Source organism: Orcinus orca, chromosome 3 (genome assembly GCF_937001465.1).
Source record: "Orcinus orca chromosome 3, mOrcOrc1.1, whole genome shotgun sequence".
NCBI lineage: Eukaryota > Metazoa > Chordata > Mammalia > Artiodactyla > Delphinidae > Orcinus > Orcinus orca.
The window spans coordinates 158687418-158703349 of NC_064561.1; the positions used below are offsets into that span (position 1 = coordinate 158687418).

Sequence of the window (15932 nt, forward strand, 5' to 3'; positions counted from 1 at the left end):
TAAAGTGCTATTAGTCCCCACAAATAACTTCGTTCCGGACACCTCCCTAAGGAGCGTCTTTCTTTATGAAGCCTGACTTAGCCTTCCTAAATAGAATTGACCGCTCTTTTATCGTGCTCCTTCCTAATTTGTGTAATTATAATAATGTTCGGATCTTGGGCTTAGGAATCAGACACACCTGGGCTGGAATCCCAGCTCTGTCAGTGACCTGTTGTGAGACCGGGGCAAATTACTTGCTTCTGCTCTTCTTGAGGACTGGGATAGTGCAACTCTGGTAGCTCCAGCCATGCTGTACTGGATAGGCTGAAGGATGGCAATCAGGTTTTAATGAGACCACAGGACTTGTCCTGACCTATGTTTTCAAAAGTAAGCACATTCGGGGATATGGGGACATGTGTATGCATATGGCTGATTCGCTTTGTTGTGCAACAGAAACTAACACGGTATTGTGAAGCAATTATACTCCAACAAAGATCTATTAAAATAAATATAGAAAAGCTTGAGAGACGAAAAAAAAAGTAAGCACATTCGTTTTCACTCAGATTTTATGTTTATTTGGCCTGGCTTTGGTGCGCGGGAGGGGGGAGGGGGCGGTCATGGAGATGAAGAGGGTAAAGGGCATTAGCCATTGACGAGACTAATGCTTACCAGGGTCTGACACGGAGAAAGTTAACTGCAAATATTTATTATTAGTTTTTTCCACTAGACTGAGTTTCTTGAGAGCTGAAACTGTATTATTCATCTGTGTCTAACATAATGCTTGGTACCAAATGTCGAATTTAAATGAATTTTCTTTGCAATCTTCACTAAAAATGAGGGTTTTATCGATAACTTGGGAGGGTGAATAAAAGAAATCTCTTAAGGCCTTTTGATATTCTGTTAGAAAAGGAAAGATTAAAAACAAAAAAGTTTCAGAAAATGAGGTCGACAAGGCCTTTTAGGATCATTCAAACCCATTCCTAAGTGCCTAGCACTTGGTTTATCTCATTTTTGTCTGCACTTAAAATAGTAAGCCCGAACATCATTGATGGGGGTTTGAAACGCACTCATTCAATCGGTGAGATTCGATACACTACACTTTCGGAAGTTTTCTTCCAAAACGGCAAGGAAAAAGAAGAGAACGACGGCAGTGAACCAATGCTCACAACTTAGTGACTGCAGGATCACTTGGCGGCGGCGACATTTTTGCTATCCAATCGCCGGGGAGTCCGGAGAGAACGCTCTCTGGATTGGTCAGAAGAAACATCTGTCCAGGTTCATTCAAGAAGGGACTTGACGTGGGGCTCGGCCGGCAGAGGCTTCTGGCCAATCAGAGAACGCATGGGGGCGGGCTTTGCCGCAAACGGTGGAATGGAGCCTATCTCGGAAGGCTAGTAGCCGCCAGGCAGACCGGCCTGTCGCCAGCGGAGGAGGCGTGGCCTCCGGCCGCGGGTTCCCGACTGCTTGGGCCTGCGCGCGGAGTGGGTGGGGCCCGCGTGCCTGGGCGGGGCGAGCGGTGTCAGCGGCGGAGCCGGATGCGGGCGGTGCCGCGGACGCCGCTGCCCTGGGGATGGGCGGAGCCCCGGCCGCCAGTGCTGGTGGCCGCTGCGAGCGGCCGCCTCTGCTCGCGCGCGTCGCTGCTTCCCAGGGCGGCGGTATGCTGGGGAAAGGTGTAGTCGGCGGTGGCGGCGGCACCAAGGCGCCCAAGCCCTCCTTCGTGTCGTACGTGCGCCCCGAGGTGAGGGGGCGCCGCGCGGGCGGGGCGTCTTACTGGAGCGGCAGGGGCGAGGGGCGCCTGCAGCCCCTTACCCGTCGCAGGAAGAGCCGCGGGCGCTTCCTGCCCGGGTGCCGGAGGGAAGCCGAGCGGAGTGAGGCCCCCAGGGGCGCGCTGGGCTTCCCGGCGGGCCCGGCTGAGGATCCCCGACGCGGGCAGGCAGGTGCTCGAGTGCAGGGCCCGGCTTGCTGGCGACCAGGTGAAGGGGCCCGAGCCGGGAAGGTACTGCGGCCCGGCACGCTCCTGGCTACAGTGGAGGGGAGCTGGGTTTGGGGCACCGAGAGAGGGGAAGAGCAGGGACGTCTGGACCCCCTTGGGGACCTGCCCAGAGCCTGCAGTCCGGGCGGGTCTGCCCTGCCCTTGGAATTTCTCAGTGAGTCTGTAGAGCTTGCTTATCTCAGCTGCTTGCTTCTAAGAGTGCTATTTGATGCCGCTGGCGGGATACCGTGCACTGCCTCTCGCTTCCCGTCAGCACTGCAGGGAGAAAGTGTGGGTCGGTCCCGGCCTCAGTCAGCCTCTCCCTCTTCCTTGTAAATTCCCCTCTGTCGCTTTTTCCCCCTTTTATTTCACCCCCTCACCATCACCCTTTCGACTCCCCGGCTGCTTTCCTCCTGGAGTTTTACTGTCAAGTTCATTCATTCATTCAGAAAATATTTTTTGAGCTCCTACTCAGTGCCAGGCACTGTTCTAAAACTGCTTGGGGGTATACATCAATGAACAAAACAAAGATCCCCGTTCTCCCGGAGCTTATCTGAGGGAGAGAGGGGTAAACGATGAATAAAATAGGTGTAAGTAAATTATATGGTATATTAGAAGTTGAAAGTATCATGGGAAAAGAAAAGACCTCCTTCTCCCCCTTGCGCAGTGGCATTTGAGCAAAGCTTTGAAGGTTGCTTGGGATCTGAGGGAAGAGTCTGGAGTGTTGGAGGGCCATCACGGAAACCAGCCCTGCAGAATCCAGGGGAGGAGGGGGAGAGTCCTAGGAGAGGAGGTGAGAGAGGTTACAACCTGTAGGCCTTGCTGAGAGCTTCTTGAGCTATAGCTCCCAATCCAAATGCCTAATTAGATGCATTTTCATTTTGGATTTCTGAAGGTTTTTTCCTGCTCCTCTCTCAGCACTTTAAACAGCAATGTGCAGAAGCATCAGCAAACTCTTCGGCTGTCTTCACACCTCTGTAGAGCAAAGGCAGGTGGGCTGTGGATGAGAGGGCTTGATCAAGGACCGCTTCTCTAAGACCACCTGTGGCCTGAAGCCTTTGCATATACATCTTTAAATTCAAATGTGTGTCTTTTTTTCCAGTGGAGAGTACTCTTGAAATGGGTCTTATTTTTAGTCCTGACTTTTAAATAAAAACCACTTCCTCTGTAAGTGCTTGATAAGGAGTCAGGGTCATCTTGCATATTCAGCAGGCTCTCCTGTAGTATGGAGGGTAAGAAATGTGGTCAGTTTCTCTTTGTGTCTTTTTTGATGGAGACCTGGGTGAAACACAACTGATCTTTTAACCTTTCCTCTTTAGGGAGACTAAACTACAAGTGGAAGGTCTTCTGAAATGTGGCCAGAGTTCAAGAATGTTCAAATTTTTTATCCACCAAGAGCACATGTTGTAATTAGACATGTTTACCCTCTTTGCCCACAGCTCCTGATATGTTTCCTTTGAGGGATAATTAGGGAAGGGGAGTGGTTCAGCCCCAAAATAAGCCTGAAGTGGTCACATTTTTCAGATCCGTATAGTTGGCAGTTTTGTTTTCTTGCAAGAAAATAGTGCTGTGTAGACACTATGCTTCTTTGTTGAAATCTGTCTCAAAAAATATTTTGTGACAGGATAAGGCTCTGACCTAAATCATGGATGGTTTTTAGAAGATAAGGGATTGAGGGAGTAAGGAGGCAATTTGCTGTTAAGTACAGTATAGCTTTTGCTAGCTATTACGTTATGGGAGATGCATGTGAGCAGCTTCAAGGTATAGCCTATGTGCCTCTGAGAGCACTGGGTCTGGTAACCTTCTCTTGACTTGGGAGGAGGAATCCTTCAGAACACTTTTCTGAAGACTGTCATTCTGCTGTTTCTATTCCTTTCCCTCACACTGCCCTCATCTTTACTGCTTGTCACGTGTGTTTTCCTATCACTGTCTTCTTCGTATGCTCTTTGTTTTTGTTAGCTGGGAAGTCGCAATTTCTCACACACCTTTTTGCTGGTAGATCACTAAGCTTCCAGAACACCCTTCACGCCTTCACGGTGCAAAGTGCCTTATGATACCTGTGCCTGGTGATGAACTTGTTCTAGGCTGATCAGATCTTAGAAGATTTATCAGCAGCTGCATTCTGTATGCCAAAGAGGCTATCAAGAGCCAGCACTTTCTATTAAAAACAAGGCTTAACTGGATAAAGTATTTGAAGATGATGCTTATAAACATGATGGCTTACTTTTTTTGTCTTGTGATCAGAAAGGATTGGCATTGGACAGCCTAAAATGAGGGGTGGGAGTTAACTTCACCTGTTAAAACTGGATCTCTGCCACAGTAACTTGGCTCTTCTGTCATTGATTCTCCTAAATCAGTGAATGTGAAAGTTAAAATCCTGAACTGTAATTTAGAATCTTTGGTCATGTTTTGTGAACTCTGCCCAGAGGGTTGCAGATCAGTAAATTGCGTAAATGGGAAGCTGATGGTTCTGGAGGCTGAGGTGAACAGGAGGGAGAGAGCTGGGCCTATCTTGGTGGTACCCGATGGCTGGTACTTAAAAACATCTCAACACCTCCACCCCAGCTTAGCCTTAGACACAAGGTGCCTCTGTGCAGGGGAACCCTGGATGCTGAGCTCTGCTTCAGGGAGGTGTTTGGTTATAGTTTGGGTGCCAGATCCACTTTTCTTATTAAATAAAACACCTGTTTGAATTATTATTATTTCAGAAGTCGAAGTGGTCATTGTAGAAAAATAGGACAATATAGATAAGCAAACAAATTTTTTACAGAAAAATTATAAGCTTATTAACGACTTGGAATGTATCCTGTCAGATACGTGTGTAGATGTATGCATGTTTTTTACCAAAACGGGACTAATATTGCTGATCACATTATTTTGTAATCTGCCCATTTCACCAGAAATGTATATTGTAAATGTCTTTCTATGCCCATTGTTAACCTATAACTTCATTTTAAATTAGACCCCTTTTCCTCAACAGAGACAGACAGTGTGATGGGGAGATGTTAGGTAGCGCGAAGAGCCCAAGAAAGTATTGTGGTTTTTTTTTTTATAAATGTATTTATTTGTTTGTTTGTTTATTTTGGCCGTGTTGGGTCTTTGTTGCTGTGCACAGGCTTTCTCTAGTTGCAGCGAGCGGGGGCTGCTCTTCGTTGCGGTGTGCAGGCTTCTCATTGTGGTGGCCTCGTTTGTTGCGGAGCATGGGCTCTAGGCGTGCGGGCCTCAGCAGTCGTGGCGTATGGACTCAGTAGTTGTGGCTCGCAGGCCCTAGAGCGCAGGCTCAGTAGTTGTGGTGCACAGGCCCAGTTGCTCTGTGGCATGTGGGATCTTCCCGGACTGGGGCTCGAACCCATGTCCCCTGCATTGGCAGGCGGACTCCTAACCACTGCGCCACCAGGGAAACCCCAGTAGTGTGGTTTTTAAATGGTTTTCTAGTTAGTCACCTTCTCTGCTGCCGAATGACAATTCTGATTCTTTAAGACTGTCAGTTTTCTGCTCAGTTACCTGGAAATTGTAAGCACGGGTTTGGTAATTCATAGTGGTTAGAAGTGCTTAGTGTCTGTACCTGGCAGCTTGTAAATAAAGGACCCTTAGGTGATCCTAAGAGAAAGTTCTGATTTAATAAGAGCCGGTTCCATTGTGATAAGGGAGCCAAATAAAAGCCTCAGGGTACTTGTGTGTTCTCTGAAACTAAGACCAGGAAAAATTCAGCTTTTAGAGTTTGCTGTACTTCTGCCCGTGTTTGTGTGGTATTCCAAATATGGTTAAGATGTACTTTCTAGTTGAGTTTAGGTCAGTGCTTGACTTGAATGCACTAATAATAGTTATTAATTACTTAGTTGTAGATTTTCAGACTTGGAAGAGAATTTAAAGATGATCCACTCCACCCCTGAACTCTTCCTCTGTTATGTGGATGTGAATGAGGCCCAGCGGGGTTAATTGCCCTGCCCGGGGTACAGTGTTATTGTAGAACACAGTTAAGAGCTGTCTCTGGAGGCCAGCAGTGCCTGTGGCTAAGCCAGACCCACAGCAGTTCAGGAAAGGTTTTATATAGATGTGGGAGAAAAGGCAAGAAGAGACATGAAGATTGAGAAGGGTCCAAAAAACCCAGATTTAAGAGCCGATTTTTTTTCCTTCTTATTGATCCCTCAGGGAAAAGAATGCATTCGATTGCCTCTTCCTCATTTAAGGCCATTTCTTTTGGTGGGGAGAAGTGAACCCATGATCCTGAATTCTTCCCAGAGATAGGACTGCAGGTATATATCAAAATAAACAAACCAAGAATTCACTGGTATTCATTAGGCGCTTCTGTGTCCCAGAAACTGCTTATCTCATTTCATCTTCATCTGTCTTATGTGGCAGATACTACCATTACCTCCCTTTTTTGTGTCTAGATGTGGAAAGTGAGACCCAGAGAGGTTAAGCACCTTACTCAGGGTCACAGCTGGCGAAGGTTGCTGCCAGAATGTAAACCAGGGCCTTCTGACTCCAGGGCCATGCTCTTATCCCTCTATTTGTGAATGCAGGGACTATCATCAGTGAAACATGCTTATAGGCGTGCCTGTTGTTTGCACGCTGGAGTGCTTTCTCATTCGCGTTCTCTAGCAGCGGTTTCTTTCTTGGCTTTTTTAGGTTCTCCACCAGGGGATTGTGAGCAGATATGGGGCTCGCTGGCGATACGGTTAATTTGTTCAACAGATATTTATTCAGCACCTACTAGTACCAGGCACTATTCTAAGATGTTGGGGATCCAAAACAGATGAAATGATTGAGATGATTTTTTGGTGGAACCCTCTGGTATTGGACCGCTAATTTTGATGACTTTGATGGATCGATGACGAGAGGAGATTGGCTTAGCCTAAAACAGACCTCCTTCCTCAGTCCTAGCCATAAAAAATACCTTTTAAAGCAAAATCTAGACCCATTACTTTAAGACTGTATAACTTTTTCTCCATTCCAAACTAATTTTTTAATGGCAGAGTTTTCTCCTTCAGCTTAGAGGTCATCCATAGTGATTTAACAGGCCATTAAAGGACATTCAAAGTTCTTCCTAAAATGACCACTTTCTTAGCTGTGGCTTGAGCCTGACGATCTGTCCAAATCTTCCGCTTTTTCTCTCCTGCATGTGCTTCCTGCGGCATCTCCCTGGGTCCCATCCAACACCACACAGCTTCTGCAGATAGAGCACCAAAGATGTCATGAGGCTATTGTCAAGCAACACTTCCTGCAGCCCATCAAGCAGCTGCCACACAGACAGCCCCCGTCTTAGCCAGCCTCTCTCTGCGCCCTGCTTCCGTCTCTGAAGCTAAAACCAGCACTGCTGTCAAAATCTTAGGCTGTGGGGAACGCATGCTTAGAAATTTAAAGTTCTAGATCCTTCTCTGAACATCCTCAACAGAATGTTTGATATCCTTTGACTGCTTCCACGTGAAGCCATTCTATGTCACAGCGTGCTTTAGAGAGAACTCAATTTTAGGGGGTCAGAAAATTTTTTTTATCACTATAAAAGATGTATACCTTATTTTTATGATAAAGACAATGTTGCAGACTTTGGAAGTTAGAAAAAGAAAACTACCCGTAATTGTGCTACCCTAACCAAAGCAGTTATTTCCATTTTTTAGTTGTCTAGGCTTTGTGTCTTATATGGTTGCACTCATAATATGTGTAAAAATTTATAGCCTGCCCTGCGGTTGTTGTGTTTGAAGGTGGTACCGCTGATTCGCGTCAGAGCAGAAACGTCGAGTCGTTTTTCCAGCAGGAAGCCTCCCTCAGTTTCTCATCAAGTTAAGCTTGTGACTTCTTATGTGCTTTATTTGGAGAACAGTGGGTTTGCAGTTTAATGAATCACTTACAATAAACTTCTTGAGGTAGATTAGGAGGTAGGATTGAACTGGAATAATTCTGCTAACCTCTAATATTCTGCTGCTTTGGAAGGCAGAAGAGAGGAGGTGGAAATGGGAGAGGGACTCCAGGAGGGAGCGAAGCTGCCCGAGAACCGGAAGGGCCGCAGGGCTTCCCCCTCTCCTTAATCCCCTCTGCATACCTGGGGTGTCACCCTCCAAGGAGAGCAAGCACTTGTCTTTGCTCTCCCTAGCTAGCTGTGTGTGAGGCCAGTCCTTTAAGCCTTGGTCATATTTCTACCCGAACAGTGGGAATAATAATACCCATCTTATCTGATAGGTGTGTGTGAACATTTATGAGTCTGCACTGTGACTGTGCACAGAGCCCTCAGCGGAGTGCTTGGCGCCTGGGTAGCCTTCAGGAGATGTGGGCTTTCATTGTTACTGTTACTCAGGAGCCATCTGGATGGTTTCAGAAAGTACTTAGTCGTCAATCTTAGAATACAGGATCTTTCCCAGCTAAGGTATTAATGACAGTGGAATATTTAGTTGTTGCGGTTGTTGCCATGGTATCATGCCGGGAAAGTTCACGGTGGTAACTCTTCCTTAGAGTATTTTTCACTATCTCCGAAAGTTTCTTTTCTTCTTCTCTTTGTTTTTTATACGTTTGAGAATGATTTGATTATGTTTTAAATTCCAAACCTAATGAGAACATTTAGCAGTTGACTTTTTTCATTGTTAACATTTGGCCTTTGACATTTTGCTAGATTCTTTCTGTGGACTTATTTTTTCTCTTCCCTCATTTCTGAGCCTCTCTATCATAGGCCAGACTTTGTCCATCACATCTGGTCAATGACTTACTTAAGATACGAGTAAATAAAATCAAATTACCTCTGGGAGTAATAATTCTCTTTACCTACATCAAAGGCAGTTGCCAGACTGTGCTGTTTTGATTACATATGTAAACGCTTTTCCCTCCTGTGCCCCTTCGTCATTCCTTGGAGACCTGGCTGGTGGGCAGCCTTTCAGAGGTGGCATCTAAACCGTCACTTCTTTGCTTTGGGGGGAGAGAATGGCTTCAGCCACGAGAAAAGCAGGGCCTGTGTATGAAAGCGCTGGCCACAGTGGTGAAATATTTTGAAGTCTACCTTTCCCTTGTGACAGATTGCCAACCCCTGTTTTAGGCAGTGGTCCTGAGCTGCCGGGGGTTTTTTCCTTTTGTTTTTGCTGAGAGAGTTTTTTAAGATTTCTGAGAATACAGTTGAAGGGAATGATCCCAGTTTTTTAGATGAAAAATCTCACTGTGTTCCTACCTTTTCTCCGTATATAAAATTGAATTCGTGTTTTGCTTTAATTCCTTGAGACCCACTTCCCAGTGTGACTTCACCTCTCCGAGCCTCCCTTTCCTCACCTGTGACGCTGGATGCCCAGCTTCCCGGCAGGCTTATTTTGAGCATGAGAAGAAATACCATGTACACCCAGCTTGGGATGTGATACGTGGCAGATACTCAACAACTGCTAGGTGCTTTTATTATTATTAACAAGAACTTGAATCAGAAGAATTACTGAGTGTGTCACTACCATTTGCTAAGCACCGTGTTAGAATTAGGCGTGAAAAATAAAATCGGCAATCTGTGCACTCCGGAGGCTGACGTTCTGCTGGAGAGATGTCAGGTCGACAGATGGCCGTGACGTGCAGAGGTAGGTGCTGCCTGTTGCTGAGCGGGAGCACACGACGCTCTCGGGCACGGAGGAGGGCCCACTGCTGCCTCTCCGCAGCATCTGGCCTCATTGGAAGGTTGCGTGGGACTTGGAAAGGGCAGCGTTGACGTGGGCTCCGCTCTGGGGAGGTGGGGGAGGGTGCAGTGGGCAGGTAGGAGGCACAACTTGAAAGGCTTACAGGTGCGTGGGGACCAGGTGGTCAGACCATCTGTCCTCTCCCCTTGCATAAGGTGCCCGCGGAGGTGCAAGTGAGGCAGGTCCTGAAGAGTAGAATCCAGGGGCACCACTGGGACACGCCTGTTGTTCCCCACTTTCTGTGGATGCTGCTTTGCGCGTCCGTCTGGCTCTCGGTGAGCCTGTAGGCAGCTTCTCATTTGCCCCAGTTCCTCTTGCTCCAAGACGATGGAAAAGCTACTGCCCCAAGGCTTTTAGCTCCCTGCCAGCTACTCGGCTGACCTGGTATTTACATAGCAGCTCTGGAGCAGGACCAGGAGGGGACGCACAGAAGGCAGCGCCATGTGTTTCTGCAGCTGCTGTTGGTCCCATCAGTTAGCTTCAGTGATAAGACTCTGACAGCCCCATGACTGCTCCCTGACACCTTTCCTCTAGCGCTGTGCACATTCCAGCGCTGCCCTCTTCACTTTCAGTGTGATATGCGGGTTAGCAGCATGGCTTTGGAATTAGAGCTTTGCCCCTTGCTGTATGGATTTAAGCTGGGTATGTAACTTCTCTGAGCCTCAGTTTCCTGACCTGTGAGATGGGAATGAAAGTAATAGTATCTAACCCATACAAGTGACATTAGTCTTAAGTGAGACAATCCGTGGAGAGCTGCTAAGTCAGCACAACTCGGCACGTACTAAACACTTATGAAATGTTAACTGCTGTAGTTGCTGTTACTCTTCACCCCAGAAGCTGCAGCTGTGTGTCTTCATTCATGTGTTTGTTTCTTGGGCCACCAGAGCAGGTCCCGATAATGGCAAGACTTGACCTACGTTCCCTTCGAGCATTGTTCGTTGCTTGCACTCTCAGAGGCTTGTGTCTGGAGCCAGGGGTGCTGTCCCTCTTATTGAACCCTGCCATACCCACTGTGGGCGCCCTTTCCATTTCCCCTCCGGCACCGATTTCTTTTCCAGTGAGTTGTTTCGTGGATTCCCTCTCTGTCCTCCTGTAACAGTATCTTCCCTTGTCTCAAGGGCTTCCAGGAGGACCTGGGGTTTGGGCAGCATGCTAGGTCCTGGGCCTGAAACTCCAGTTCAGCTCCACTTCCCACCTTCCTAGCTGCTGCCAGTGGCCCCCTCCTTCCCCAGTCACGTGTGGTCCAAACCAGTTGCAGTCCCCAGGGTGCCTTTGAGAGGGGCCTCTGTGGTGGTCTGTCTTCATTTCCATTGCCACTCTTCCTGCTAGCATCTCCTCTCATGCCCGGGACCACCAACCACAGCTGCTTACCTGGTCTCTCCACCTGCCACTGCTCCCTTCTGCATCCCCCTCCCCGAGACACTCCTCCCATCACGGCCAGGCTCCTTTTGGACGCAGCCTTCACGTGTCATTTTCCTGTTAAGAGTCCTCCATGCCCCCTGCCCCTTCCACTGGTCCAAATCTTAACGCACTTTCCAGGTTAACCCCAGTTTCTGACTGCTTCTGGTTTGTTGAAAGATAAGTAGCTTGGATTTGGGAGCCCTGGGTTCTGGCTGTTTCTTTTCTGTGTGTCCCTGAGGGAGCCCCTTCAACCTCTTTGGGTCTCATTTCCTGATTTATAGAGTTGGATTAGGCAAGTGGTTTTTTTTTGTTTTTTTTTTTGCGGTACGCGAGCCTCTCACTGCTGTGGCCTCTCCCGTTGCGGAGCACAGGCTCCAGACGCGCAGGCTCAGCGGCCATGGCTCATGGGCCCAGCGCTCCGCGGCATGTGGGATCTTCCCGGACCGGGACACGAACCCGTGTCCCCTGCATCGGCAGGCGGACTCTCAACCACTGCGCCACCAGGGAAGCCCATAGGCAAGTGTTTTTAAACATATTTTGTGCAAGGAACTTTTTTTTTTAAACAGCGAGGTTCTTGAACAACTTTTTCAAAACGCACTGTCCCACGCACTGCTCTGGAGGTTGAGACAGGCCCCAGGGGTGGGGAGGGGTGTGTGTGTGTCAGGGTGGGAGCGGGGACCTGCAGCAGGGACCTGTGTTCTTTCTGTTAACCATGATCTCTTCCTTCAGCCCCTGTGGAGAACTGCTATTTCAAATGAAATCATAAAGGAAACCCCAAAATAGAGAAAGACCAGAAGAGAGAGTCTGTATGAGAGGTACAGTGTGAAAAGCCCCAGACCAGGCAGTACCGAAGGCTCTTGTTACTTCAACCTCTTTGCATTCTCAAGTCTTTGCTCGTAACTAGCTGCCGTCCTCCTTTTAGCCGTGATACAGGCTGTCTATAGCTCTGGGTTTTGGTGATGCCATTTGAGTGTTTATTCTCTACTCCTTTGTGTATAATTGTTCTATGTCTGTGGCTCGTATTTCCCCAACAGAGCTGTAAGCTCCTTGAGGGCAGGGCTGTAGTGCTGGCCACTCAGTGTGGCCTTGTGGAGCTCAGGCTGGCTTCAGAGAGGGCTGAATGGACTGTGGCCCAGGGCCATCCCTGGAGAGGGCCTCAGAGGGTAGCTGGTGGGAGCTTCACTCAGAGGTCATCTTTTGTTTGTTTTTTTTTAGAACACAACATTTGAACATTTATTTAACTTTCTTTTATACTTACCTAGGGTTATAAATTCCAAATATATCACTTTTAATTTTTGTTTACATCCCTGTCATTGAAGATGGCAAATGTTAACCAAAACAAGTCCCTGCAAAGTCACATGACCAAGAGCCTGGCTACAGGAAAGAACAAAGAGTTAAAGTCCATGATGCAGTTTACCAGACAATGATGCAGAGATGAGTTTGCAAGGAGCTAGCATTCTGGCTGGAGTGGTGGATGGAGGAGAGTGGGCACTGATTGTGGTATGTGCTACAAAGAAGTACAAAGAAACAAAAACAAAATACATTACTGTGGACTCCATTTACCCAGAGGTCGTTTTTCTTTCTCCTGCAGAGTGATTTGGGGGAGTTGAGGTTGAGAACTAGGTGAGGAACTTCAGTGTGATTGCTGACTCTACCCTTGGTCTTTGTGCCCCAAGAGTCTGCTTTGGCCTGAGATGCTTTGCCTAAAAATACCCCTTTTCGCTGTCACTGTGGCGCTTAGTTTGGTAAACTGGTGACCTGTGTGGCCACCTGAAGCCCAGCTGTTCCCCATGGTGTGTCTCCAGCTGCTCTTTGCTTCCTTAGGCAGCTTCCGTTCCAACAAGCGAGCAGACCCTCTCTGTTGGAGTTCAGCCAGCTTTCTGTTGCGGTCAGATCTGTGGGTTCTGAGGCTTACACTGCTGCGATGGGTCTTACCATTTACTCTCTAGCCTGAGGTTCTTACTAGGGAGAATGTGCTAAAGTGTTTGGATTATTTAAAGGCCTGGGGAATGCCTGGTAAGAGTGATCCTTGCTAAGAAGCACGAGTAATCCTTTCACTGCTGTTCAGTAAATGATGAGCTGTCAAAACAGGTGAGGGCTTTAGTTTGGATCTCGGTGAGCAGTTACTTTCTTCCTTCAAAAAGAAAAAATCTGAGGTAGGGGAAAAAAGCAGCAAATCTAAATGTGAGAGAAAGGACTTAGAATGACACATGAGTAAGTTTTTTTTTTCACACACACATACTGTATTTTATTTTTTACAAGAATGAGTAAGTATTGCTTAGCTCTTGGGGTAAGGGTGCTCTCTGAGGTTGTTGCCTATTTCCCTGTCCTGGAGACTTGTTACAGTTGAAGGGACACTTGATGGTGTGTGTATATATATATATATATATATATATATATATATATATATATATAATTTTTTTTTTGCAGTACGCAGGCCTCTCACTGCTGTGGCCTCTCCTGTTGCGGAGCACAGGCTCCGGACGCATGGGCTCGGCGGCCAAGGCTCACGGGCCCAGCCGCTCTGCGGCACGTGGGATCTTCCTGGACCGGGGCACGAACCCATGTCCCCTGCATCAGCAGGCGGACTCTCAACCACTGCGCCACCAGGGAAGCCCGAGTTATGTCTTAATAAAGCTTTTACAAAACACAGTTTAAGAATCAGGACTGAACTTGGTATCAGAAGTCCTGAGTTCTGGCTTCATCACCTGTTTAGCCCTGTGAGCCCAGGCACATTGTTTACCCTCTTGGAGCTTCATTGGCCTTATCTGTAAAGTGGGGATGAGAATTCCTTACAGGACTGTTGTCAAAATAAATGACGTAGAACATGTGAAACAGGACATAGGAAAACCTCCAGCAAATTATATATTTCCGTGTTTAAGTTAGACGTATATTTTTGCGGATAACAGATGCTTAGTCTGAAGTGCTCTTGAGCGTTCCCAGCTCGCCCTGTGGAGTGAACATGTATTGTGGCTGAGAACTGATTTGCATGATGAGTAAACAGCAGAGTCCTTAAGGACTAGGTCCCAACCCTGCCCCGCATCTGTGGTCTTGGAACCTTGAGTCCAGACAGAGATCGTTAGTTTGCCTCTTACTGCATGTCTGCTCCCCTGGCTTCAGGTGCTGCTGACGTGCTTTATTGTCAGAGTAGTCGTTGCTTGTATCCAACTGCCAAGGCAGTGTAAGGTTAGTAGAGTAGAGCTGTGGTCAGTGGCAAAGCTGGTACCTGATCAGGCTGGCTCGGAAGGGAGCGGAGCCCCCTGGCCAGGAGCGGGGAACCAGCAGCCCTGGGAATCAGCTCCAGGGAACAAATCTTATTTTGATTTCTCTAGCTTCCTGGACCAGGACAGTAGATAGATTCACTTAGTCTCTAGTCTCTATCCTCAGTGATAAGGCTTCCAATTTAAAGTCTGTCTTTGAACGTGCCCCTGCCCTATTCATGAGACTAGAATGTGTTTCAGGAAGCCAGCTAACGGAGAGGTGTGGGAAAGGTCAGTAATACCTGCCACTAATCACATACTTAGGTAGTAATTTTTATTTATTTAATTTATTTATTTTTGGCTGCGTTGGGTCTTGGTGCTGCGCGTGGACTTTCTCTAGTTGCGGTGAGCGGGGGCTACTCTTTGTTGTGGTGCGCGGGCTTCTCATTGCCGTGGCTTCTCTTTGTTGCGGAGCATGGGCTCTAGGCGCACGGGCTCAGTAGCTGTGGCTCGTGGGCTCTAGAGCGCAGGCTCAGCAGTTGTGGTACACATGCTTAGTTGCTCCGTGGCATGTGGGGTCTTCCTGGACCAGGGCTCGAACCTGTGTCCCTGGCATTGGCAGGCGAATTCTTAATCACTGCGCCACCAGGGAAGCCCTACTTATTTATTTATTTATTTATTTATTTATTTATTTATTTATTTAGCTGGCTCTTAGTTGCGGCACACAGGATCTTTTAGTTATGGCATGTGGGCTCTTAGTTGTGGCATTCAGGATCTAGTTCCCTGACCAGGGATTGAACCTGAGCCCCCTGCACTGGGAGTGCAGAGTCTTAACTGCTGGACCACCAGGGAAGGCCCGAGAAAGCTTTGCAGAGGACTTGAACTATGTGGACAGTGGACTGGACGAATTGGGTGGGCGGGACAGGGGAGAGCGGACTGTGGGGTCCAGCGGCTGCGCCGGGGGCTGGATGGCGGGAGCAAGACCCTGATCGTGGGGGTGCGCAAGGTGCGTGCTGGCGGCTGGAAGGAAGAGCAGCAGCAGGGAAGGACGGGCGTGGACGGACTCTGGAACCGTTAAGGAAGCAGAGCAGACAGGATCATGAGAGGCAGGGGATAGCTGAGAATGACTGCTGGGTGTACGGTAGGGCCAGAGTCCAGAGGACAGCAGGTTCGGCGAGGGGCGGGGGAAAATGATGAGCTGACTTAGAAATGTGAATTTGGAGGATCTGAGGGACATTACAGTACATGAGGCCAGGAGGCTGTTTGGGGTCCAGATCTGGAGCTCTGAAGAGAGATCTGGAGTAAAGATACATTTGAAGGGAGGAGGGTTGTCAGCATATGTTGTGGGAGAGCTGCCCCAAGGAACAGAGGTCCTGTGGACCCTGCCCAGAAAGGAGATGAGGAAGAGCAGCCAGCCAGAGTGTCGGTCGTTTGGCCCAGACGCATTTCTGCTGATTTTCAGGGCTCTAAATGACACTTCCTGAGGGTAGCAGTCTTTGCTGACCCCCTCCGAATGCGGTTAGGTGTGTCTGCTGTGTTGCTGTTGTGGCCTCCTGCACAGCGTAGCAGCGTACACGAGTCATTACTGTTGCTTGTGCTGTGGTCAGACTCCCATGTACTCTGAGGAGGTCAGGGCTGTGCCTTGTGTTCACATCTGCTTTTGCTGTGCTGGTACAGCAGGTGCCTAAGAAATGACAGTTCGGTCAGTGAAAGAGTGTCTGAAAGGCCGGGGAGAGGAAACGG

The 15932-nt window shown here is 48.2% G+C and overlaps 1 protein-coding gene across 2 annotated transcripts in view; it reads left to right on the forward strand.

The window, feature by feature from the left end:
• Positions 1-1497: 1497 nt before the first annotated feature.
• The window catches only part of MTMR12 (myotubularin related protein 12), a 65390-nt gene continuing 50955 nt past the window's right edge, over positions 1498-15932 (forward strand). The window contains exon 1 of one of the 2 annotated variants that reach the window (XM_033421310.2): positions 1498-1717. In XM_033421310.2, coding sequence (XP_033277201.1) covers positions 1550-1717 — 168 coding nt within the window. In that variant the 5' untranslated portion in view covers positions 1498-1549. The remainder of the gene's footprint in view (positions 1718-15932) is intronic. The other variant, XM_004266029.4, reaches the window with a different exon arrangement.